Raw genomic sequence first — 27,532 nt, 5'->3', positions numbered from 1 at the left:
CAGCTCCCAGCTGCGGCGGATGATCCCCATGAGCGCCCAGCCACCTCAGGAGTGAGAAGACCCGCAGCCGCCCAGCCCTAGGGGCAGGAGGACCCTGTAGTTCCCACTCCCCACAACAGTGGGGGACCCCGGAGCTCCCATTGACCACAGCAATGGGGGACCTGGGAGCCCCAGCAGCAGTGGATGCTGAACCTGCCTCCCTATTTTGTCAGGTATATTTTTAGTAAAAGTCAGGGACAGGTCACAGGCTTCCATGAATTTTTGTTTATTGCCCACGACCTGTCCCTGACTTTTACTAAAAATGTCCCTGACAGAAACTTGGCCTAACTATAAGCTACAAATAGAAAGGGGATGGTAGAGCAAACAAGATGAAAAAAATATGTTAAAGGCAAAAAAGTACAACTGTTCAAGTTATATTCCAAAGTTTATTAAGATGAGAGTGATTTTAGTGTTATAGAAAATTACAAGAGATATTTAAAGTTACACAGGAGTCCAAGAAAACAAAGAATTTTGAAAAAATTTGATGCATTTCAAAAGTTGCCTCATTTATCCATTTCTGCCAGAAGTCTACCCACAAAGCTGTGGTTTCAAATGCAGGAGATGCAGAATTCCAGCTAAAATACTTCTTTAATATGTTTCTTGCTTAATCTGTTCCTGCTTTTGGAGATGTACTTTGTTCTGAAGAGTGAATATTTAACCTGCAAATGAATGCGGTGGGACTCCTTTCACCCCAAGTCCAGTTATCTATTTAAAAATAAGGGAGAGAGAGAAGATAATTGTGATGATTCACGTATCTTTCCACAGAGTAATTTGTTTTAGAAGACTGCGACTGACTTGATATCCTGCAATTTTCTACATTACAGCCCATCACCAGATATTAATTTCAACCCACTGCTGTTTCCAAAGAACTGTAATATCTAAGCCATGGTCCATTCTCTTGACAATCCTCTTTCAAACACACTTCAGTGGTTTGAGCATTGGCCTGCTAAACCCAGGGTTGAGAGTTCAATCTTTGAGGGGGCCATTTAGGGATCTGGGGCAAAAATCTGTCAGGAGATTGGTCCTGCTTTGAGCAGGGGGTTGGACTAGATGATCTCCTGAGGTCCCTTCCAACCCTGATATTCTCTGATTCTGTAATTGTGTACGGCTACAGGGGTGTGCCTGCATACAGTCAATTGCAGGATCAGGGCTTTTAATCCACAAGGTCTGTGCAACAGGCTGGCCAGCCCCTGCAAGAGCCAGGAGGCCTGGGGCTAGCCAACCTTGTTCAATCAGCCCTGCCTGTGCAACAATTAGCTGCCTGCCAGGCTAAGGACTCATTGCAACAGGGGACAAGGCTGAAACACCTGGGACCCATAAAAGGACTGAGAAAACTCAGTTTGGGGAAGGAACCACAGGGAGCAAGATGGGCTCCTGTGAAAGGCCCTGAAGTAGGGTCTGGAAGAAACAAGGGATTCAGCCCTCTATCCTAGGGCAGGGAAGGTTGGAAGGTAGCCCAGAGGGGCTGAGTCTGTGAGGGGGGCTCCAGGGAAAGCAGCCTGGGAGTCAGTGCGCTATCCCACAGCAGAGACTTAAAGGTGGCCCAGAAGGGGCTGGGAACTGAGCCCAGAGGATAGGCCGAAGAAGAGCCCAAGCAGGGCAAAAGAACTTTGTTTGGGCTTCTGTTTTGCCAGAAGGGGGCTGAACTCAGAGTGACCCAGCCGCAGAGCTGAGTCACATGAATCTCTGGGAGAAACAGAAAACTTAGGGGAGAGGCAATTGAGGCAGGGGGCATGCGCAGCACCACACTTGGTGAGCAGAGGGCACTACAAGGCATGTGTGCCCTATGCCAGTCACCAATTAAAAAAACAAACTAGCAAACTAAGTTATAAATAACTGTTTGGTAGATAACACAGTGTCACTGATTAAAACAAAAATTCTCTACAAGTTTTTGCCCTGCTAAAGTTGGGAATTTTTTTTAAAGTAGAGGTTTTTTGGTACAGAAAATGCTGACTGTACAAGACATTAGCTATGTCAGTATTGTTACAAGTTTAGAACCAGTCTACCAGGTAAACATGAAAAGACTCAGCAATTTTCTAAATACAGCAGTAGGGACCAAAAAACTGAAAGTCAAAAAACCAAGAACAATAGTTTTAAGTGATATGGTATGTTCAGACTGAACCCCCCCCCCCCCAACTTCAAATCAAAATGCATAAGAAAATTCTTTCTGGCCTTTTAAAAGAAAGGAAATAATTCAAATCACCTTGAAAATACCACCAGCCTGTGGTTGCCGTGAAAACGATTCATCATCCATTCCTTGACAGGCAGAAGTCACATACATTTCTGAATAATCCTTTCCACCAAAGCAGCAGGAAGTTGTCTTGTCAACAGGTAGCTTCACAGTCTGGATTCTTTTTCCTGGAGGGGGAAAAAATAAATTCTTTGTAGAAAATAAACCGACAAAAAGCTAACAAAATTGCCAGTAACCAGCATAGAACCTATGTTGCACAGAAATACAGGGTTTGGGGTGAAGGGAAAAGGAGGACTTGTAAATTAGCAGGCTGAGTGTAAGGTTAGGAAGAATTCTGAGTTCCACTCTTATTCTCTCACTTAGTCTCAGTATAGCCTTTGGCAAGTCACTTAATCTCTGTGCCCTTAAATGGGGCCTGATCCAAAGCATACTGAAGTCAGTAGGCGTCTTTTTCCATTGTGTTAATAAATATTAGCCTTTCATTATTTTTGTATGTTAAACTCTCATAATTCTGTTATCTGTTACCCAAAATCCTTTTTATGTTGTGTGCCTATAAATGCAGTCCCCTGTACCTATGAAGGTGAAAAATTGTATCCTTAAACTGAACTTAGTAGGTGTAGGAGGACAGGGAACCACGGAAGATTTTGTTATGGCCTAGCTTAGGCAGTTCCGCTTTCTCAGCGCCCGGTCACTGCCGTAACCGGTTGGAACTGCTGCGTGGAAAGCCCCTAGGCTGGTGGCCAAAGGGGCGGCCCCGGAGGGTGGAAAGTCCCTATTGCATTATGTATGAGCTGGCTTGCTGCTGTTTGTATAAATATGAGCATGCTTTGTGTTTGCTTTTGGACTCCGTACCAGGCCGAGCTCCAGGGCGCTGGGTTCCCTGCCTCCGTGACAGCAACGCTTGGAGTCCCCATTGCGGGTGTGTCACTTTACCTTCATTAAAGCCAATAACGCACAGTGTGTGTGGGCCTCGTTCTTGCAGAGCACCTGGGGAGGGCCTACAGCCCCCATAGAACCTAACAGTAGGTGAGCAATTCTCAGGAATGTATCTAATTAAATATTGGGATGTACCTAATTATTCCCTGAATCTCTCAGTCTGAGAGTGTCCAGATGATCAGGAAGGTACCCCTCAAAATTAATGAAGGGACTCTACAGAAGTAAATGTTATAATAAACAAGACTGGGTATTTGATAAGGGGTTCTTATGATCCAATTAAGTTCTGTGATTGGTAAGAGGTTTTAAGTTTTAATTCATTAGCAACTACCTGTGGCCACAGCTGTCAGTAATAACAACTGGGTCAAAAATCCCTTTGGGTTATCAATCAAGACTGAGATACCATAAAAAGACATTATATAAGTAATGAGGTAAACTGAGATATCAAACTGTACACATTGTGAGAAAGTAATTTTTCACTCCAAAAAGGAATTTCTTTGTCTCACATCCTATAAAAGGAAAGATTCTGAGAGTTAGATTGCAAATGAAAACTGCCAGCATTCCACCACTTACACTTTGCTTCTGTATTCTGCATAGTGCTGTATTAATCTTTGATAATCTTTAAATAATTGCATCTAAGCCTGTTATTTTGACATCTTATTATTAAATTCAAACATGCAACAATAGGCTTCAATGGGCTTTGGATCAGCCCCACATAAAACAGGGATGATAACGCTCATCTGAACTTTGTAAAACACCCAGATGTCTATATAATTATTACAGAGACTCAGGATACTGACACACCAGTGGTCCATTTAGCCCAAGTATACGGTTTCTGGCAGTGGCCAGTACCAAATGCTTCAAAAGAAGTTTCAAAAACTTCATAACAACATGTATACAGGGGGAAATTCTTTTTAATTACAAGCAGTAAGTACTTGTCTTAGGCCCTGAATCATGAGGATTTATACCCATTAGATATTTTATCCTATTTATCACATAGATATTTCATACTTTTCTTGAATTCTGCTAAGGTCTTGTGTTTTCTTTAAATACATTTCCTCTCTCTCTCCCTCCTTTATGTTGGTAATCCTTGCGGATAGAAACAATGTAATGATGTACTGAAAGTTTAAAATTCACCATAAAATGTTGTAATACTTCAGGAGTGAAAACTCCTAGCTCCACTGTAGTCAAAAGGAGTTTTGCCATGACTTTACCAGGCCAAGATTTCACCTTTGTGTTTTAAATGAACAGATAATTTTGTTTACTATTTTAGTTGCCAACAAAACATTTTTGCCTCACCCCACAAGCTACTCTGATTTCCTTTTCTAAATGAAGTACCAGCACAAACAACAATGGTTACTTGGTCCATGTTTGATAATCAAGTCCTTAAATGAGATTTCAAAAAAAGGATGAGTGAGATTTTTCCATGTCTCATTGAAACACTTAAATTTCTTGTCACAAGAGTTAGATGCATTTAAAAACTGCTTTAAAATTAATCCCACAAAGATAAGTCTGCTTCAGTAACGGACAAAAAAAGATTCCCGTGTATATCCTGAATAGTCCATGTGGTTTGAGAAGCATCTTGGGTTCCCTGTATCTATATAATAAATAGCATCTTACATTTTTACGATACCTAAAACAAACTGAAAACTGAGGGCATGTCTACACATCCCCACAGTTCAACTATGGGGGTGTGAAATGCAGCACACTCTACTGTGCTGCGCTGTAACTGCAAGTGCAAACTAAAGGTTCCTATTTTGTCTGAACTATGCAAACTAGATCTCTTTTGGTTTGCGCTTGCATATACTATAATCCCAAGGGCCATCTCACCACTATGTAATCCAGTTATCTCCAAGAATTGCTTAAAAAAAGATGCCAGATAAACAAGTTTCCTTGTCTATCCACCCCCACCCAAGTGCTCCCAAATCCAAATTTCACTGAATAAAACCTGAAAATCCCCTTTCTAAAAATGTCCTATCTTCACCTTAGCTGAATTGTTTCATGATTTTTTTCTGCCACTGGCTAAAAATAATATAAGCCATAGACTTTTGCATCAGCCAGTTTGCAAATAAAAAGCCATCAAGTGAAGTGGCCATTGACCACCCAAACCATAGAAGCGAAATATATCTTTGCTTAGTCCAAACCGACAAAGGTGAGAATATTAGTAATCAAAAATAAACTAAGTGATATGTACAGACTAAATATATCAGGTTAAATCCCTGGGCTTTCAAATGTGTAGTCTGAATAAGACAGTAACACCATACTCCTTTCACTGAGAAGGACAAATAGTGGGGAGCATCTATTCAAAGAGAGAGAGCAAGAAAACGAAACTCTACAATGGAGTGAAAAACCCTCAGAACAAAAATGAACCACACACAAACATATTGTCAAGTGTCAAATGTCCAAGCCCACATCAGCCAAGAACATTTTGACTCCAGTTCTCCATTGACCTAAACACCCTATAACTTTCTCCAGAGAAGAAAAACATAGGAATTGCCACTCTAGATCACAGTGGCATCTAGTCTGATATCCTGCCTCCAACAATGCACAGCACCGGATACTGCAGAAGAAAGTGCAAGAAACACTATAATGGATAATTGTGGAATAACCTACTAAAAGGGGAAGTTTCTTCCTAAAACCCATCAGTTAGTGGTTTCCTTATGCTCTTATGTGTGAAGTTTTACTCTCCTTATTAAAAAGGAAGCCTCCTATCTATATGTTTAATCCATTCTGCTCTTGGACTCAATTCTATCTCATGTCAGAGAGTTTCACAGGTTGTGTTTAGGTAGCTTTTCTCAGCTTTCAATATGTTACTTTCCATTTTCATTGAAAATCCCTTGTACTTGTGTTATAAGAAAGGGTAAACAGGAGCAGCCAACTTACTTTTTCTATACCAGTCATTGTTTTGTACACCTCTACCATGACCCCTCTTATTCATCCCTTCGGTAAACAACCCCAATCTTTTCAATCTCTTCATTACTTTTAATTGTCTTCATCACACATCACTGAATGGTTTTTACTTCTGCTATTTTTAACATAGTTTGAACAGAACAGAATACACTATTGCACATGTGTGCCAATGATTTTTATTAACATTTTCAGTATTATTTTCTATTCTATTTCCTGTGCATTCACATTCGGTTTGCATTTTTGACAGCTATTGTGCATTAGACAGATAAGTTTTCATGGAGGTGTCCACAATAATGCTCAGATCTTCTTCGTAAGTAGTCAGTTAATTTAGAATCAAGCAATATGTATAGATAAATTTTGCAATTAAAATATTCCATTAAAATACGTACTACCTTGTCTCTGTCAAAACAGAATTTCATAGGCCTTCATGCTGCCCATTCACTTAGCTTTGTTAGGTCTCTCTGTAGTTCCTTACAGTCTTTTCTGGGCTTGACTAACTTAATTATACCTCTCAACCTACCAAGTCTCAAATGTGGGAAGTTACATGTGACAAATATTCAAAATGAGGGAAGCAAATACCTGAGTGTGCACGCATGAATTATTCATGCTGGAAAGTTAAAATGCTGTGGGACTCTTTAAAGAACTTTATAACTTCTGTTCCATGATTCTATATTTATGGTATAAATAATTTAAACAATAAGAGTGAGTGGAACATAGGTAACCTTTGTACATATGTCAAAATGGGGCACTATCTAAATACATTTGTGTCATCAATCATTTTTGCCACTTCACTGCTTACCCCTTCTTCCAGACCATTTACCAATACAGTAACTCCTTACTTAAAGTCATCCCAGTTAACATTGTTACGTTGCTGATCAATTCGAGAACATGCTCGTTTAAAGTTGCGCGATGGTCCCTTATAATGTTGTTTGGAAGCTGCCCACTTTGTCCACGGCTTGCAGAAAGAGCAGCCCATTGGAGCTAGCTGGTGGGGCCTTGGAACCAGGGTGGACCGGCAGCCTCCAGCCTCCATTAACTCCCCGCTACCTTAAGTTCTCTGTGCAGCAGCCTCCCAGCCGGCTATCAATTGCTGACAGTTCAGCTGTCCCTCCCCCCACTGCCATGTGCTGCTCCTGCCCTCTGCCTTGGAGCTGCTCCCCGAGACTCCTGCTTGCTGTGCTGGGGGGGGGGGGGGGAAAGCGAGGGCTGTCAGGGTGCCACCCTCCCCCCACTCCAGCACCTCCATAGAGCGGGGGGAGGGCAGGACACGACAGGGCTCAGAACGGCGGGAGCCTGCTGGCAGCAGCTGCTGTCTCAACTTGCTGATCTACTTAAAAAGGCAGTGTACTTACAGTGGGGTCAGCGTACTTAGAGGGGCAATGCATCTCTCTCTCTCTCTCACACACACACACACACACACACACACACACACACACACACACACACACACACACAGTGTGTGTCTGTCCCTCGGGAACAAACCATCCCGATGTGCAGAAAGAACAGCAAATACGGCAGGCGACCAGCTTGGCTTAACAGTGAAATCTTCGGTGCAGTTAAACTCAAAAAGGAAGCTTACAAGAAGTGGAAATTTGGACAGATGACTAGGGAGGAGTATAAAAATATTGCTAGAGCATTCCAGGGTGTAATCAGGAAGGCCAAGGCACAACTGGAGTTGCAGCTAGCAAGGGATGTGAAGGGTGACAAGAAGGGTTTCTACAGGTATGTTAGCAACAAGAAGGTGGTCAGAGAAAGTGTGGGACCCTTACTGAATGGGGGAGGCAACCTAGTGATAGATGATGTGGAAAAGGCGAAGTACTCAGTGCTTTTTTTGCCTCAGTCTTCACAGACAAGGGCAGCTCCCAGACTGCTGCACTGGGCAACACAGCATGGGGAGTAGGTGAGCAGCCCTCAGTGGTGAAAGAACAGGTTAAGGACTATTTAGAAAAGCTGGACGTGCACAAGTCCATGGGTCCAGATCTAATGTATCCAAAGGTGCTGAGGGATTTGGCTGATGTGATTGCAGAGCCATTGGCCATTATCTTTGAAAATTTGTGGCAATCGGGGGAGGTCCCGGATGATTGGAAAAAGGCAAATATAGTGCCCATATTTTAAAAAAAGGGGAAAAAAAGAGAACCCGGGGAACTACAGACCAGTCAGCATCACTTCAGTCCCAGCAAAATCATGGAGCGGGTCCTCAAGGAATCCATTTTGAAGCACTTGGAGGAGAGGAAGGTAATCAGGAACAGTCAACATGGATTCACCAAGGGCAAGTCATGCCTGACCAATCTAATTGCCTTCTATGATGAGATAACTGGCTCTGTGGATATGGGGGAAGCGGTGGATGTGATATATCTTGACTTTAGCAAAGCTTTTGATATGCTCTCCCATAGTATTCTTACCAACAAGTTAAAAAAAGTTTGGATTTGATGAATGGACTATAAGGTGGATAGAAAGCTAGCTAGATTGTCAATGGCTCGATGTCTAGTTGGCAGCCGGTATCAAGCGGAGTGTCCCAGAGGTCGGTCCTGGGGCTGGTTTTGTTCAACATCTTTATTAATGATCTGGATGATGGGATTAATTGCACCCTCAGCAAATTCACAGATGACACTAAGCTGGGGAGAGAGGTAGATACGATGGAGGGTCGGGATAGGGTCCAGAGTGACCTAGACAAATTGGAGGATTGGGCAAAAAGAAATCTGATGAAGTTCAACAAGGACAAGTGCAGAGTTCTGCACTTAGGAAGGACGAATCTCATGCACTGCTACAGCCTAGGGGCCGAATGGCTAAGCAGCAGTTCTGCAGAAAAGGACCTTGGGATTACAGGGGACAAGAAGCTGGATATGAATCAGCGGTGTGCCCTTGTTGCCAAGAAGGCCGATGGTATATTGGGCTGCATTAGTAGGAGCATTGCCAGCAGATCGAGGGAAGTGATTATTCCCCTCTATTCGGCACTGGTGAGGCCACACCTGGAGTAGTGTGTCCAGTTTTGGTCCCCCCCCCCCCACCCACTACAGAAGGGATGTGGACAAATTGGAGAGTTCAGTGGAGGGCAATGGAAATTATTAGGGGGCTGGGGCACATGACTTACGAGGAGAGGCTGAGGGAACTGGGGTTATTTAGTCTGCAGAAGAGAAGAGTGATGGGGGATTTGATAGCAGCCTTCAATTACCTGAAGGAGGGTTCCAGAGAGGATGGAGCTAGGCTGTTCTCAGTGGTGGCAGATGACAGAAAAAGAAGCAATGGTCTCAAGTTGCAGTGGGGGAGGTCTAGGTTGGATATTAGGAAACACTATTTCACTGGGCGGGTGGTAAAGCACTGGAATGGGTTACCTAGTGAGGTGGTGGAATCTCCATCCTTAGAGGTTTTTAAGGCCTGGCTTGACAAAGCCTAGGCTGGGATGATTTAGTTGGTGTTGGTCCTGCTTTGAGCAGGGGATTGGACTGGATGACCTCTTGAAGTCTCTTCCAATCCTAATATTCAATGATTCTCTGCTATGCTGTCTCCACTCCCTCCATTTGTGCTGCCTTGTAGAGTGTGAGGCTACATTAACAACCAGGTGTTAACCCCTGAGGACTCAGCCGAGTGCTAGTTCATCATTTAGCAGCAAGGCATTCCCTGGGAAAAACCCACCCACTTCCACCCTCTGATTTTACCACCTCAACCAAGCTTCACAATCATCATTGCTGTGTACAGCATTAAATTGTTTAAAACTTATAGAGTGAGAGAGAGCGCACATATATATATATATATATATATATATATATATATATATAAAACAAACAAAAAAAAAACCAGTCTTTTGTCTGGCAAAAAAAATTTCTCTGGAACTTATCCCCCCCATTTACTTTAATTCTTATGGGGAAATTGGATTCGCTTAACATCGTTTCCCTTAAAGTAGCATTTTTCAGGAACGTAACTACAATGTTAAGCGAGGAGTTACTGTATATTAAACACTGGTCTCAGACTGAAAAAAAATGAAAGACACTTCTAATTCAAACAAATGTAATAATCAAAGGCCAACAAAAGTGGGGAATTATAGAAACAGTTCAGCTACACTACCATCTAATGGCCAAGCTGGAAAAATACTTGAGCAGCTTCTATACTTAATGAATATGTAAAAGCCATCTCAAACCCATCAAATTTGGTTGCTATCAGAACTCTTCAGTGGGTACACATTTGTATATGTTTAGCAGAAGCTAGCATGCTGATCACAAAGATTACATATCCATGACAAGAATAACTTTTCATTTAAAGTTCTTCCTCTTAAATCATCCCACATCATTTTTTGTAGCCATTATCAAAGAAGATGTTGATATATTTACAAAATTCGTGTTGGAATGAGCATTTAACATAAGAGCTGTTCATCCACAGTAGATGAGTACAAACACACTTCCAGAAAAGCACATTATTCAACTCCCCCTTAGCTTATTTAATGCAAAATTTCAATTCATCCTCGGTGAGGACTTACCTGTCTCAGGGTCTAGACGGATCACTCTCCCTCCATCATAACAGGCTACCCAGAGTTTGCCTTCTATGTCAATACACATTCCATCAGGGATGCTTTCTTCCTTTTCTAGCTTGTACATACTCCTGCGATTGGCTGCAAAAGGAAATCAACAGGCATCGTACACTAAGTGAGATATTAAGTTATTGTGAGTTAACATTTTCCTAAGTCATACTCCTAGAAATAGCTAAGAAGGATGATTTTCTAATGCTGCACTGAATCCAGCTCCCTGCACTCTTGCAGATGAGAGAGTATATAAGATCAGTTTGTTTCTGCAGATGGTTATTATTCAGCTTGACAGCCTGCAAGTCAGTTTGACTGTCAAAAACACAACAATTATTTTTGGTGCTCTCTTCTGATGTGTCAACCATTTTTCCCCCCCAACTACAAATTAGGGAATGATTGAATATATTATAGTAATTAATAATTTGTGTATTCCAAATCTGACTCTTTTGCACCTGTACAACATTTTATACGCTGTCTTGGCCATTTCATAAATGGATTTTTTCAATCAAACTGAGAACTGGAGCCATCTCAATAAAGGGAGTCCCAGAACACACCACCAATTGTTCCAACAGAAAGCTGACATTCAAAGTTGGGAAAACCATTAACTCAAAGAGACACTGTCAGTTTAAAAAAACCTGCAATTTATATGAACATTCTGCCACCCACTATTATTACAAGATATTAACAAAAGAAAATCCAACTGTTCTAGCTTGTTTATTCTGCGTTTTGACAATTGACTGTCAGAGTCAGTTTGTTCATACGTTTCTTCTGCCTGCATGGGGCTTTTTAAAATAGAAAAATGTGATTGTAAACCACCAATATAGCAATGGGACTTGGGGCAGACATCATACCTAAAACTACTTAAACTCAATTTTAAAACTGACCAGATTTCAAACTGATGGCATCTCTTTAAAACGAATTATTATGGCTCATGTCACTTTAAATCAAATTGTTAAGAGTCCAAGTTGGAGGAGTTTTTTTCATTTGCCCACGCCTGTGAAAAGACCTTCGGTTGTGGTGTTGGGTTCCCTCCCGCCCCCATAAATGGGGGAAGATGCTGTTTGAGTTACTAGTTTTCAGCAGTTGGTTGGCTCTCTAGGATCTTCTTCATTTAGGGATTTCTATTTTAAAACAATATGAATGCACACACTATAAAAGTGTAGCATGTTTTATACTTTGAAAAGATGCACTACAAAATTCTCTGCTAATTCACCTACTATTTCATAATAACAGACAGCATAGCCATTGGAGTATAATGAGGCAAAAATGCTTCATACTTGGTAACACAGGAACATTAGATGTGAATTGAGAGTGTATAATCAATGAATGTACAATGTACAGGCTCAGCATAGACTGCAATAGATAAAATGAATTTTAACAATTATTCAGGTTAATTATTTAAACCCTGATATATAATTCAATAATGTCCTAATATGAACCAACCCATCTAATTACTCTGAGCCAGGAACCTACTTAGATGAGCTGTTTTTTTAACCCAGTTTCTGCTAACTTGTTTTAAACAGAGTTTTGATGTCCAGCATGGATGAAGCCAAACCACATTTAAACTAACTCAAAAAATAATGTTCTAGGACCACAGGCATAAGTAGGGCCTGGGTCACAATTGATTTTTTGCTTAATAGTTGAAAGAAAAAACTGCACAGAAAGTAACTTTCAAATATTTTAGCATAAGAAAAGAATTCGTACAAATTTTTCCTGTTTGCAGGTCATAATCAAAGGCATCCACAGAGTAGGACAGGCTATCAATGTAAAAGAAAGTCTTGTGATCCAGTGACCAATCCAAGCCATTAGAGATGTCCACCTGATCAAAGTGCTTCACTACAGAATGATCAGGGAAGAGTGTATACAGAGCACCTTGGTGTCTCTCTAGCACAGCAGGTCGAATCTCCTCAGCCATGGTACCTACAAGAATGAGAGGGTCATTCATTAGAAAGCACAGCTCCACAGAAACCAAATGCACTCCTTATACAGTGGCGATGACTGCCTCTGACATAAAATTCCCTCTAACTTTGACTAGGTTTTCTTCTTAAAACATTCAAAAAAGAGATTTAGTTAAAACCAAAAGGGAGAAGGCAAATTTGATTGTGTGCATTTACCAGAAGATGACAAATAAAATTAAAGATTTTTTTTTTAAATTGTGGCTGCAAAGGAGTTGAAGGCAATCATTGTTAATTATCTAGTGTTTTCAAACATTAAGATGGTCATCACAATTTAATGCCCTTCCTCCCCGAAAAACCCACAAACATAGGAAAAAACTGCACTAACTTTAGAATCAGGGCTACAGAAGTCTCAAAATCTTAAATGACAAGTTATACCACAAATATAGAGATAACTGGGGGCGGGGGGGGGGGTCAGTAAGAGAAAATTAATATATGTTTGAAATTTCAAGGTTTAACTTCAGACACTCTCCCTGGTTTGAAAACACTTTGCTGTATGCTTAAATTGTTTTTACAAATATCTATATTCAGTGTATGGGAAACAAACAATAACTTGGCATCAGGACCGGCTCCAGACCCCAGCGCACCAAGCGCACGCTTGGGGCGGCGTCCCGCGGGAGGGCGGCAGGCAGCTCCGGTGGACCTCCCGCAGACGTGCCTGCAGACGGTCCGCTGGTCCCGCGGCTCCGGTGGACCTCCCGCAGACGTGCCTGCGGGAGGTCCACCGGAGCCGCGGGACCAGCGGACCCTCCGCAGGCACGTCTGCAGGAGGTCCACCGCAGCCGCGGGACCGACGACCGCCAGAGCGCCCCCCGCGGCGTGCCGCCCTGCTTGGGGCGACGGAAATCCTAGAGCTGCCCCTGCTTGGCATGGCAAGTTTTCCACTGTAAACATATTTGCACTGGTATTTTCCAAGTGCATTCAAAACAAGTCATGCGTGCCAACATCTGAGACAAGATAATAATTTTTATACTAAGCAAGTTCTAAATAAGAACGTCCCTTAAAAAAAAATTAATAGAATAGTGCTCTGGGGTGATACATTTTTTAAATCAATATTGCATTTAGAAGTAGATTTGGTGTGGTTTGGAAGTAAGAAGACTACCACAACTTGAACGACAGACACTTGGTGCATCTGCCAGGGTTCTTTACAAATTGTCCCTAAAATCTTGGGAAAAATTTACTGAAGAGGACTGGGAACTATGTCCAGCATACCTGCAAAAAACCTCCCTGCAGGGTCCACTTTCCCATCATTGAATCTGTTGTTTGGTTTATCCTTGTCAACATGAACAATGGTGGTTACTGACTGGTCTTTCCATTTTACAGCAGCAAACCTGGTTCCTAGGGTAACAACATAATCCCCAGATTTCCGAAGGGCTATGCTGCTAACAGGAGCATCTAGAGACAACATAAAAAAATGGGGGTGAGGGGACAAGTAAAATACTATAACCGTAGATAAAAGCAATCAGCCACCTGTAACCAACATATGATTGCTCATCACATTCATAATCAAGGTTGACAAATATTTCATTCATATCCAGATGCTACGTTTCTATTGGTAATGGTTTTGGACAAGTACTGCTCAAGCACAAGCACGAATAATAATTGATAATTAATCTCATTTTAATTAATCTGGGCCTTCCTGGATGACATGGTCCATCTAGCATTCACGAGCCAAGTAGCATTTATCACGACACACAAGAAGCTTGTATTGTATGTACATGCTTGTGCACACTTATGGAATTCCATTAGTGAGAACTATGAACTAATACTGCACACACAAAACTATTCAAATTATATATTGAATTAATGTACAGACTGCAAGCTCCTTGGGGAAGGCATCATATTGTCCTGTATAGCTATAGAAGTACCTAGCAAGGAAGGATAATTCAATGGTTAGGGCACTAGCCTTGGTCTTGAGTGACCTGGGTTCAACTCCCTGCCCTGGCACAGACTTCCTGTGTGACCCTGAGTAAGTCATCTCCTCTCTCTGTGCCTCAGTTCTGTACAGTGCTGTACAATGGGGATAATAGTACTTATCTCACCAGGGTGTTGTGAAGATAAATGCATTACAGATTGTGTGGTGCTAAGAATCTATGGTAACAACAAACTAGCAGAGCCTTTGGGGGCTACTACAATACTGCTAATAATATTGTTATTATTGTTTATTTATATTGCAGTAGACCCTAGAAGCCCCAGTCCTGAACAGGACCCCATTGTGCTAGGCACAGAACACAAAGCTTATATGAAAAACGAAGAGTTGATCAGATATGCTATAACAGGGATTGGCAACGTTTGGCAGGCCGGGCCGGTTTGTTTACCTGCCGTCCACAGGTTCGGCCAATCACGGCTCCCTGGCCATGGTTTGCTGCTCCAGGCCAATGGGGGCGGCGGGAAGCGGAGGCCAGCACATCCCTCAGCCCGCGCCACTTCCCGCCGCCCCCACTGGCCTGGAACAGCGAACCGTGGCCAGTGGGATCTGCGATCGGCTGAACCTGTGGACGCGGCAGGTAAACAAACCGGCCCGGCCCGCCAGGCGGCTTACCCTGACAGGCCACGTGCCAAACATTGTTTACAGCACAGGGATTGGCAGACAATCAGGATGCATAAAAATCAATTTTTTAAATTAAATTTTATTTCAATTAAAAAGATTTCTCTTTTAAAAATAAACCCTGTTTAAAATTATAACAAACTAACTATAATCTACTAAAATCACATAAATTAATTATAAAAAGATAATATTCAAGAAGTACATGTTCTCTGCTAAAAGTTTTAAAAGAAAGTCAAACCACTGAATTAGTGAAAGTGGCTGACAGAGCACTTGGAACTAGAGTTCACTGAAGTGCTAAACCAGCTTTTGAGAGCAGTAGCCTCTTTTGCAGGTGTACAGAGAATATTTTCTTAATTTCAAATTTATTCAACTAGTTCAGCTCAATGACTAGCTCAGTCAAAGTTGAGAATTGAAATTTTCTTAAAGCAAGAATGCTTGTTTTCCTCTTCCACTCTATGAAAAAAAAATCAGGTGTGAAAAAATGAAAACTACTCATTCTAAAATCTTGGAAGAATGTGGTGACCAGAAACAGTCACTTGAACACAATAACTACAGATAACACTTCCTTTCTTTAATATAATGAGCTAGTTTTAAACGCAAAACATGTTTCAATAAACCTGATTTTTTATGTATCAGAGGGGTAGCCGTGTTAGTCTGGACCTGTAAAAAGCAACAAAGAGTCCTGTGGCACCTTATAGACTAACAGACGTATTGGAGCATAAGCTTTTGTGGGTGAATACACACTTTTATTTTTTTTTTATGTAAGTATCCAGTACATGTAAGTTAGTTTTATTTAACTAAGAATATTTTAAAATGCTGTTTTTGTGCACTTAAACTGAATTCCAATTTCTATACAAATGCAGCTTGACACAAATCATGAGTTAAAAAAAAATCTAAGTAAATAAGAAATGAGCCATTCATCATTTTTAACAATAAAAAAAAGTAAAAATTAAGACTGTGAATAAATGCATGTTAAGCTATGTAAATGCTTAAATAACGTGTGCACCTATATCGTGTATCCTACTGATCGGGAAATCTTATTTAAATAATTGATTTTAATCTTGTTTTACATTTATACTTTTTAGCTATGTTCCTAAAGAAAGGATGATTCTCAGTGGTTGATATAATGTGGTACTTTTTGCCAATCAGTAGGATACACTATATAGGTGCACACGTTATTATCAACCACTGAGAATCATCCTTTCTTTAGGAACATAGCTAAAAAGTATAAATGTAAAACAAGATTAAAATCAATTATTTAAATAAGATTTCCCGGTTGTTGACTTTAAATCACAATTTTAACCGTGATTTAAATTGCTTTGATTTAACTCAATCCACCATGTTTATCGTAGTGTGAAACTGAGTTTACCAGAATAATAATAAAAAAGATAAATGTGCAAGGTAAGATATGTACTGAGTTTTCATTAACATAATACAGCTAGTTGCTACTAAACTGATGGGCATGTTTAGATAGCTAAACATAACACAGTACATAAAAATAGATATACAAAATGAGAAGGCAAGACAATTCAGATGCTCATTTTAAGAACTATTTCTGTAATAAGTTGGAAGCTAACTGTGTGTGAGAACATCCAAATACTGTTACTACATTTAACTAAACCTAACATGATTTTTTGCCCAGATTACCCCGTATTATGCTCCCTACCCCAGAGCACCCGTGGCGCCCCCAGGCCACTCCCTGCCCCAGAGCGCCCAAAATTTAGTCAGGAGTATATAGTACAAGTCATGGACAGGTCAAGGGCCAGGGCCAGGAATTTTTGTTTACTGCCCGTGACCTGTCCATGACTTTTACTAAAAATACCTGTGACTGAAACATAGCCTTAATCATGACACGGGATGACAGTTTTAAGGTGTAAGTAAGCCTAAACTCACTGCCCCAGTTTAATTTTACAAGAGAGAACGCTTCATTATTATAAAACAGCAACTTGTGTTCACATGGCTTGAAATGGCTACAAACAGAGATTAAAGACGACTGGAGAAATTGTGTCACAAGCCTACCCTGGGAAGCTGGGGAAAAGAATGAGCTACTTACATAAAGAGAAACGTGGAACACAGACAGAAGCCAAAACGGGCCTGCAGCACAAAAAAAGCTCTCAAAATTTTTTAGAAAAATTAGGATAGCAAAAGGGATTCTCACCTCATTAGGCTATTCAACTGACATGATCTCGAGGACAACATGGAGCTTACAGCTAAAATCCACTAACTGTAACTAAAATGTTTTTAAAAATAGGTCAGGCTTAAAGATCTTAAGGCTGTTAGGGTTCCAATAAAGAGTCAGAGGTGATAACCACAGAGTTCCTGTAAAAATACTTGAAGTGGAAAAATGACTAGATATATAAAAAGGAGTTGCTATTGTGACATTGCACTCCATGTGTTCATGGAAATATGCTAATACATGTGAATATAATGTAACGAATATGCTTCACGCAAAAGGTCTCTTGTAAGGTATCGTTACAAAGCTTAAAATCTACTGAGTGTGTTCGTCCTATTTGTATGACTGTATTATTCTTGTATCTGAAATTAGGAATATGAAATATAACTCTGAGATCCTATTGTAATTATGTAAAGTGTGAGGCATTAATGGTGGTTTAGACTCTTGATGGCACCCATTGACTATGACAATTAACTGCAGATAGCTCAGTTTACCTGCAAGCCTCCACTGCATACTACAAAATTCAAAAGACAGGATCAACTATATGTAACCACCAAATAGCTATATGTAACTATAAACTATGTGTAACTAAATATTAAATGGAACAAAGCAGAAAAAAAAATAATGCTTAGGACTGGGTCCAGTCAATCATGAGTTTACTGGTCTTCAAGACACACTGCAAAGCCCACTCCTTTTCTCCAAAGGAGCGTGGGCATGAATTGTAGTGAATGTTCTTTCTTCCCCTAACACTAAATAACATGGAATTATTCAGTATTTATGCACTTTTAATTTCTTTATGCACATGAGTCTGAGCTTTATGTAAAGGCATATGTATCAATCCAAAGAAAAAAAATTACACTACAAGATTTACATTTTGGCAATCCATGGCATCTTTTAAAAGCAGCTTCTTACCCACAGAAACACTTTGCACTTGCTTGGTGAATGAATTCCATCGGCAAATCTTTTTACCGCTTATATCCACATATATAAGTGAGCTTTCCTTTTCTTCCCAGACCGGAGATTCTCCAATTTTGCAATTCTCATTGACAACACACTCAATCTTAACTGATGACATTTCCTGAGAGAAAAAGAATTCAAAATCAGCAAAGCAAAACATGAATGTGTAAAAGGAAATCAGCTGAAATTGAATGTAAAACAATATTAATGTTTATTTTTTCCCCTTTATGCTTTGAACATGGCAATGCAGGCTGCTCTGTACCTATTTTGGAGATTATCAAGTTGCTGCTATTCTTCCCTCATAATAAGCAAATGAAGTAGACAGTGACTTCTGATTACCATCCTAAAATCAGGAGGCAGAAACAAAAATCAACTTAACCCTGATTTTAGGTATTGAAGTCACATAGAAGAGGTTTACCCTCAGGAAAATAGGACAGCTGCTGAAAAAGCAAATTAATTGGTAAAAGTGTGACTCTACCGAGGGTACCCTCAGTTCCCCAACCTGGGGTGCTTTTTAATTTTCACTGCTTCGTTGTGAGAGCAACCACTCCTGGTCTGCTCTCACACAGCCTCCAGCATGTAAATCACTCCCAACAGTAGGGTATGAGTACTATAGCCTTACACTTCAGGGCAACACCAGCAAACTCCCAGTCCCAGGCTTCCCCCCAGAAATGTGCATCTTGTACAGTCCAGCCCCCTCCTGGACAATACAACCTCATATAAAGTCTGCCATTTCTTAATAGAAAATTATATGCATAAATCTTCTTATCCCAAATGGAGTTTCCAAAACACTTCAATCCAAACACACTCATTTAGATAAAACAACAAAACACATTATCTACAGAAAGATAGATTTTAAGTAACTACAAGTAATGAGGCACACTAAATCAGAATTAGTTACAGGGAAATAAAGGGTAAAACACAACTAACTTAAACTAGATCAGTGATCCCCAAACTTTTCAGGCTCACTTGCCCCTTACGCCTGTCCATGCCCCCCCTTCCCTGAGCTGGGAGCAGGGCTGTGGCTCCTGGAGAGGGGAGGCGGGCAGGGGTTAGGGGGCCGGAGCCTGGGAGTGGAGCAACAGTTGGGAGCAGGGCCAGGTGCGAGGCTGGGAGCGAGGCCAGAGACCATGGGGGCTGACCCGGGCCTGCCACGCCACCCCAAATGTTCCTCCCTGCCCCCCTAGAGGGGCACACCCCAGACTTTGGGGACCTCTGAGCTAGATGAATGCAAAGGAAAGGTCTCTCCCCCTAGATCAGGGGCGGGCAAACTTTTTGGCCTGAGGGCCGCATCGGGTTTCAGAAATTGTATGGAGGGCCAGTTAGGGAAGGCTGTGCCTCCCGAAACAGCCAGGCGTGGCCCGGCCATCACCCCCTATCTGATCCCCTGCTTCTCGCCCCAATGCCCCCCCTCTGGGGCCCTGCCCCATCCACCCCCCCCCCCGCTCTCTGTCCTGACCGCCCCCAGACGCCCCGCCCCAACTGCCCGCTGCCGCCCCATCCAACCCCCACCTCCTTCCTGACTGCACCCCTGGAATCTCAGCCCCCTCCAACCACATCATGACCCTGAACACACCCAGCTCCCCCCAACCCCTAACTGCCCCATTCTAACCTCCCCTCTCCTTCCTGACTGCCCCCAGCACCCCTGCCCCATCCAACCACCCCTTCTCCCTGACCGCCCGGAACCCCCGCTCCCATTCAACCCCCCTGTTCCCCGCCTTCTGACCGCCCCCACCCCTATCCACACTCCTGGCCCCTGACCACCACCCCCAAACTCCCCTGCCCTCTATCCAACCGCCCTCGCCCTCTCCCACTCCCTGCCCCCTTACCACGCTGCCTGGAGCACCGGTGCGGCGCCGCCCAGCTAGAGCCAGCCACACCCCGCGCAGCACAGAGCACCAGGTCAGGCCGGGCTTTGCAGCTGCGCTGCCCCAGGAGCTTGCAGCCCCACTGCCCAGAGCATTGCGTGCTGAGGCTGCGGGGGAGGGAGGACAGCGGGGGAGGGGCCAGGGGCTAACCTCACGGGCCAGGAGCTCAGGGGCTGGGCAGAACAGTCCACGGGCTGTAGTTTGCCCACCTCTGCCCTAGATGTTCCAGTGGTCTTACTGGCTGAAACTCTTTTAGTCAGGATCTCTCCACAAGTCCAATGTTGCTTCTTTTCTTCTGCAGGGGTTGATGATGATATGGGTAGAAAACAAGGGAGAGAAATGATTTGAGGGTGTCTGCCCTCTCCTCTTTCTCTTGCACAAGAATCTCCAGCTGATGTTCCAGAGACAGAAAGCCTGTGTGTCCAGAAACCTTAAACTGCTTCTTTGTCAAAATGTAGATTTTCGCCACACCCTCTCCTGCCAAAGAGTGGCCACTTAATCAGGTGATGGTCTATTTGATTTCACGGACACCTGGCTAAGGTGTTGGCTAGCCTTTTGTCTATGAGGAACTTATCTGTGTGACTGATCTCCAGAACATGTCTTTCATCATATCCTACAGTGGAATCCTATATCTTTACATACAATGTTGCCACACACATTTTCACCAGGACAACTATCACCAAATGACTTGCATATCTTAGGTTGACACCCCCTCCCCCCCACTAGTGTAGACCTGGGCTAAGACAGATTCACAGAAGCATGGTAAAAGCCTAAATGACTGATTCAGCTGAGGACTCCACTATTAGGTTCTTCCTACACAATTGAAAAAGTTTTCATTTCGGACAATTTAGGCCTTTAAGTCTGAGTTACTCATACACCGTGCTTTGATTTTACTTCCCCCCATGGGGTTCTCTTTTTTTTTTTTTTTTTTTAAAGCTTACACCTCAGAGCATAGTCAGACCCCAAGGAGTTCATGATGTTTATAACTGATGCTTCAAACACTTTGTATCGTTTATTTTCAAATATTCTCTAATGAACTTTAGTCCTCTAAATCCCACTAGTCACCTACACACTTGTATTCGGTTTTCAGGATTACTGATACTACTAATATAACTAGTGATAAGCACACATGCAAGTGTTTGCAGGATCAGATTTCTACATATATACAGAACATCTGTGCAATACAGTAACTTCAGAATTTATTTATGGGCATGAATTTTTCCTTGTTCATCTAATTGTACACAATTCACAGCAACTCTTCTCCCCCTCATGGCAAAAACCACCCTTATGTAAATATGTTAGGTACTATACTGGTGCCTACATAAATAAACATCAGCAGCTGACTTGCTGAAAGTAGCCATGGAGTCATTTTACTTCATATCAAAGTGGGTTATATCTTTCATGAATTAGAAAACCAAGATTCCGTAGCGAACACCGTATTTCGGGCATTTAAGCCACTACCAGAGATCGTGAGACCAGCTGGCTCATTTTCTCTACATAGCTATATAAATGTCTAGACATATGTTTATCTTTTGAAATTATGTTTCAGCCACAGCAGGAGAATCTGTAGCACAATATTTGCATAAGATAAGTCTTCTATGTTTCAAGGTCTCAAAAGTTGCCAAGGCAAATCAGATAAGAGAGAAGCTGGCAAAGGAAAATACTAAAGTTTCAGACATGTTTCAGAGAGGCAACGTTTTATGTCCTAACTCTGAATACAACATTTAATATCTTTCCAACTCACTGCTAGGCAAAGCCCTGCAAACAGTAGTCACCGCATTCCGGCGGCACACGGCTGGCTTCCCCGTTCACCTTTCCATTTACTAAACGCCCAGCATCTGAGGCACTTGTAAGATTAACTTCCACCCAGCCACGGCTCGCATTTTAACCCCAGTCCCGCGAAACAACAGCCCGTTCAAGTGAAGAAGTCCCTTGGGGGAAACACGCACACGAATGCGGTCGCTCTGCCTTGGCCAAGCACGCTGCCTGCTGCACTCAAACCCCCCGTCTGAAGGAGCCCTGGGCTAGGGATCGGCCCCTTCCCAGCCCCCTTCCCCCCGGTACCTGCGTCGGAGGCAGACACAAGCACTGGGTGGGTTTCTTTGCTCCGGCGCTGGCTGCAGCCTCAGCCAGGACTAAGCACTTATAGCCCCTGACTCTGTTACTGGTTAACGCGAGTCACTCGCTGCATTTTGCTACTCCCCGCCCTGGGGGCAGCGGGTCGGCTCGGCGCTTGTCCCAGGCCGGTGCAGGGCAGAGCCGGCCGGTCCGCGCCCTGCAGGCGGGGGTGGGCTGAGGTGAGCCGCCCCCAGCAGCAGCCCCTGCAAGCGCCTCCCAAGGGCGCGCGCTCCGCACGAGGCTTCTCCACCCACGCCCGTGCCCGGACCGAGAGGTGCGCGCGCGCCCCCGAGATGGTCCCTAGTGCGTGCACGCGGCGCCCCTCCCCCCCCGCGGGGCCGCGCGGAGCCCGGGTACAGGGGCGCTGGGCCGCCGCCGCGTCTGCGCTGCCTGCGGGGAGCGTGGAAGGCGAGGCCGGGCCTTGCAGCGGCTGAGCTAGTGCCTCTGCAGCCAGAGGTGGAAGCCCGCAACCGGGGCCAGATACAGAGGAGCGGGGGGTGGGGGGGTCAGTGATGAGTGAGCACCCCCGCTGGCCGGGCTGTGTGGGTGCAGACAGCCCCCCTGGCATTCTGCAGGGCATGACCCAGCCCGGTGTCAGGGCAGCTCCGATCTTCCTACCTTCTTCACCCCTCTGCTCCCAGCCACACTGATTCTTAGCCAGGGGTTGGACTCCTCCCTCTCACCTGCTTTTTGCTTTCTTTGCCCTTCCCTGGTCGGGGCAGCAAGGACACGTTACTACTCACCTCACGCTAACTTGAGTTCTTCCAGAGGGTTTGGGCCTAGGGATGCCAGGCCGGAGGACAGACACACCCCTGGGCAAAGTGGTGTCTGCAGGCCTGCACAGAGCAGCATCCCATGCCTCCAAAAAGGGCATATAAGGAGGCCCAGACGCACCTCCACTCCATTCCTCCCTGACGCGAAGTAGAGCCTCCAGAGCCCAGGGGAAGGAGGACAGGAGGTAAAGCCAGGGGCACCCCAAGGAGAAGGTGGGAGACAGAGAGGGGCAAAGACCTTAGCCCTCTCACCTCACTCCCACCACATTCAGTAACATGTGTCCCCCGGCTAGTAGTGCTACTCCAGCCTCAGAGGTAGAGTGTTGCCGAGCTGGCAGATCTCCCCCTGCCCATAAAGAAAATGCAGCAACAGAGGAGGGAAGTGTGTTAATGGTGCCAGCTGGCAGGGGCAGCACTGCCTCATAGGTGGGGCTCCCCCCATGCTGCCTGTAGAGGAGATGCCAACTTAGGATGTGGAGCTGGCTGTGTGGGAGAAGGGATGCTGAGGAGCTGGCTGTGTAGGTACTGGCTCCAGGGGGGTGGCAGCCTGGAAACAGCATTGCCTCTGCCAGGCCTTTTTTTACTTCAGAGCCTGCACAGGCCCCACCCAGGAGCCAGAACTCTGTCACCATCACTTAGGCTTTGGCTACACTGGCAGCGCTTTGAAGCGCTAAGTGTAGTCAAAGCACCAGCGCTGGGAGAGAGCTCTCCCAGCGCTGTCCGTACTCCACCTCCCTGTGGGGAATAACGTACAGCGCTGGGAGCCGCGCTCCCAGCGCTGGGGCTTTGACCACACTGGCGCTTTGTAGCGCCGCAATTTGCAGCGCCGGAGAGGGTGTGTTTTCACACCCTGCTGCAGCGCTGCAAATTTGCAAGTGTAGCCAAGGCCTTAGTAACACCTGAGGCAGAATGAGGTGGGGCCAGGCTGACTCAATACCAGGCATCTGCTGGAACAAAGGGTCCAGCCTGGCTCCGTGGGGGCACCTGTGCATAGTAGGGTGGATGATGCAGAAAAGTGCCAGTCCCACCCACCAATTCAACTTCATGTTTTAGGATTGGATCCAGTAAGGCCCTTCCCCATGCCCCAGCCAGCTCCTCAACAGTTGCCCTACTGCTGTCTCACCTCAGTGGTAGTGACTCTTTCCCCCCAAACTGCTCAACCCCACTCCACATCCCTAGATATCCAGCCTCTAAACTCTACCTCTTGCCTCCTCCATATCAGCCCCTGATTCCAGTTATTTCACACAGCTGACACAATATGATAAAATTTGGGGAATCATTGGACTATTCAGTCACTTGAGACATTGCAAACCACCTACATCATAGGCTGCAATTCCTACCATCTCTCGTAGATGAAAGGATGCCAACAATTAGACTTTATCCTTGATATCCCAAGTGATACCTCCGGCTAGAGTGCACCTGGGGGGGGCAAAAAATCTCAAGGAACTCAAGTTGCTGTAAGGTTACCTTTACTTCTTCAAGAATCTGCCCCATGGGTGCTCTACCATAGGAGATTCCCAACCACTAATTCAACAAGGAGGTGGATGCTGAGGAGGCAAGTCCAAGATGGTTTTGAAGGACTGTGACACCAAAGGTAGCATCATCCTGGCAAGCAGGTAAGACGATATAATGCATGGCAAAGATATGAATAGAAGACCAAGTTGCAGTCCTACACATTTCTGTTATGGGAATATCTTTGACTATAGCTATAGATGTGAACTAAGCTCCATTTGAGGGTGTTGTCAGAATATTTATAAGGAATGCTCTATTCTCTGGGCTGGAATATAGTATTTTATCTGTCTGCTTACAGGAGGGCTGGCTAGTGGCAGATGTTTGCCAGACTATGCAAGCAGGTGATAACAAAGCCTTGTTGATTGGTAAGGCAATTTTCAGTGAACAGACTCATCCATCTTCTTGTGTAATAGATTGATAGTATCAAAGGGCAGATCTTGGATGGTACTTTGCACCTCTCTAGGGAAACCTGAAGGTTGTAAACACGATTGTCTCTCAGGGAAGATTGCACTTCTTTTCCCAATCCAATCCCAATTCCCTGGTGGAGGACTGAGCTAATGAAAGAAATTGACAAACCCACTTGTAAGGTATCATATAAAACCTGGTGACCCACTGGGCATGAATATCATTGTTTGAAGTACGTATGGGTTATGTAAAGAGAATTGTGTGTGCACACACTCTAATAATATGTTCTTAAAGTATGTTTTGGAGGCAGTGAACAAACAAGCATGCCTTAGACAAAGGAATGTGGATTTACCTGTCTGTGTCAAGGGTTGTAAACCATAGATAATGAAATTACATTTACATATAAGGAAAACAAAGCAATTAAGCTAACAAGCAGTGGAGGAAACAGCCTGGTGAGCACACCTGGGACACAGAAGAGTCTGAACCCCCAAGAAGTATTCCTGGCTCTTGAGGCAATGACAATGGACTTTTGTCTTTTTTGTTCCCCTTCTGTTTCCCAGTCTGCTTATCTATAATTTAGGGGAAAATGGGGACAACACTCTCTGATTTTGTAAATGTTGGCGCCTCCTGGATGGAGGGCAGGAGATGATAGTAGCTTGATGTAAGAAACTGCTTTAGGCAAAGAAATTAATTTTAAGCTCCAGAAAGCATGTTATTTTTATTTTGTTTGTAACCTTTTTCTCTTTTATTCTTACTGGGTGTCACTTAAATCTGTGTTCTTTATTAGTAAACCTATTTCTGTTTTATTACAAAACCATATCAGTGCTGTATATTAATGTATAGGACCTCAGCTAAACTAACAGAGTGGTGTAAGTACGGTCTTTTTGGAGACAGCCAACTTAATTTCTGTGAAGGCCCTGTGAGAAGGGCTGAATGGTACAGCGAGATGATCCTGAGGAACTCAGGAACTGGGGTTCACTGATTGCCTTTCTTAACCTTGCTTTGCAGGTAACAGGGTCTCAAGGACTTTGGTGGTGCCGTCTAAGCTCCAGCAAAGGTCTCTTGCTAAGGCAGAGAGGTGTAACCATGGCTCACGGGTTTAGGTTCCCAGAGGAAAGCGTTACACTCTCCATGAACCAAAAACAGAGGACTGAAAGAAAAAGAAAGAAGATAAATAAATAAATGGAGGAAAAACTATAAATCGCTATGTTAAGGAAAAAGAACAGGAGTACTTGTGGCACCTTAGAGACTAACAAATTTATTTCAGCATAAGCTTTCGTGGGCTACAGCTCACTTCTTCGGATGCATAGAATGGAACACACAGACAGGAGATATTTATACATACAGAGAACATGAAAAGGTGGAAGTACGCATACCAACTGGAAGAGTCCAATCAATTGAAATGAGCTATCATCAGCAGGAGAAGAAAAACCTTTGAAGTGATAATCGAGATGACCTATAGAAGGTGTGAGAAGAACTTAACATGGGGAAATAGATTCAGTTAGTGTAATGACCCAACCATTCCCAGTCTCTGTTTAAACCTAAGTTAACTGTATCTAATTTGCATATTAATTCGAGTTCAACAGTCTCTCTTTGGAGTCTGTTTTTGAAGTTTTTTTGTTGCAAAATTGCCACCTTCAAGTCTGTCACTGAGTGGTTAGAGAGATTGAAGTGTTCTCCCACTGGTTTTTGAATGTTATGTTTCCTGATGTCAGATTTGTGTCCATTTATTCTTTTGCGTAGAGACTGTCCGGTTTGGCCAATGTACATGGCAGAGGGGCATTGCTGGCACATGATGGCATATATCACGGTAGATGTGCAGGTGAACGAGCCCCTGATGGCATGGCTGATGTGATTGGGTCCTATGATGGTGTCACTTGAATAGATATGTGGACAGAGCTGGCATCGGGCTTTCTTGCAAGGATAGGTTCCTGGGTTAGTGTTTATGTTGTATGGTGTGTGGTTGCTGGTGAGTATTTGCTTCAGGTTGAGGGGCTGTCTGTAAGCAAGGACTGGGCTGTCTCCCAAGATCTCTGAGAGTGTGGGATCATCTTTCAGGATAGGTTGTAGATCTTTGATGATGCGCTGGAGAGGTTTTAGTTGGGGGCTGTAGGCGATGGCTAGTGGCGTTCTGTTATTTTCTTTGTTGGGCCTGTCCTTTAGTAGGTGGCTTCTGGGTACTCTTCTGGCTCTGTCAGTCTGTTTTTTCACTTCAGCAGGTGGGTATTGTACTTGTCATGTGTTAAGAAAGTCAGGAAGCTGAGAAACAGCAGACATGTAATCACTCCATCTCAAGCTGCAGTCAGTTCAGAAGAAACTGGGTGGTGGCCTGTCCACGCCTCCTTGTATGAAGCATGAACCATACTTTGCACAGGCCTGGGCCTACAGACACAGCTTTGTGTTCTGCTGCTGCACCTGCCCCCTTCAGCACGCTCAGCCCTGTCCCTGGCAGCCTTTCTACGGCTCCCCTGAGGAGAAGGGAGTTCATCTCGTGTTGTAGAATCTCATCAGAGTGATCCCTGAAAAGGAACTAGGAAGGAGGTTTGTGGGTAGGAGGCATCAGAAAGCTACCATAAATAAACTATAAGACCCATTTGTCTATAGCTATGGCCCTCTGTTCTTGGCAAATCGGATAAG

The 27,532-nt window shown here is 43.8% G+C and overlaps 1 protein-coding gene across 4 annotated transcripts; it reads right to left on the bottom strand.

Annotated features, from left to right (window-relative positions):
* Positions 1-405: 405 nt before the first annotated feature.
* LOC120395204 (regucalcin) lies at positions 406-22,461 on the bottom strand. 4 transcript variants are annotated; one of them, XM_039519391.1, is made up of 8 exons: positions 22,152-22,461; positions 20,297-20,382; positions 18,175-18,340; positions 13,754-13,936; positions 12,291-12,506; positions 10,545-10,676; positions 2,243-2,397; positions 406-744 (listed from the first exon to the last, which is right to left on the bottom strand). In XM_039519391.1, the coding sequence occupies exons 3-8, from the start codon at positions 18,335-18,337 to the stop codon at positions 694-696; spliced, it is 900 nt and encodes a 299-aa protein (XP_039375325.1). In that variant the 5' UTR covers positions 18,338-18,340; positions 20,297-20,382; positions 22,152-22,461; the 3' UTR covers positions 406-693. The 4 variants fall into 4 exon arrangements, with proteins under 4 accessions (XP_039375325.1, XP_039375323.1, XP_039375326.1 ...); XM_039519389.1 differs by lacking the exon at positions 20,297-20,382 and having other exon boundaries at positions 22,152-22,460; XM_039519392.1 differs by lacking the exons at positions 20,297-20,382; positions 22,152-22,461 and adding an exon at positions 20,049-20,072.
* Positions 22,462-27,532: the final 5,071 nt, after the last annotated feature.

This window comes from Mauremys reevesii, linkage group 1 (assembly GCF_016161935.1).
Source record: "Mauremys reevesii isolate NIE-2019 linkage group 1, ASM1616193v1, whole genome shotgun sequence".
Classification (NCBI taxonomy): domain Eukaryota; kingdom Metazoa; phylum Chordata; order Testudines; family Geoemydidae; genus Mauremys; species Mauremys reevesii.
Note: the sequence above shows the minus strand (reverse complement) of the source record. Positions and strands in the feature narration are given on the sequence as shown.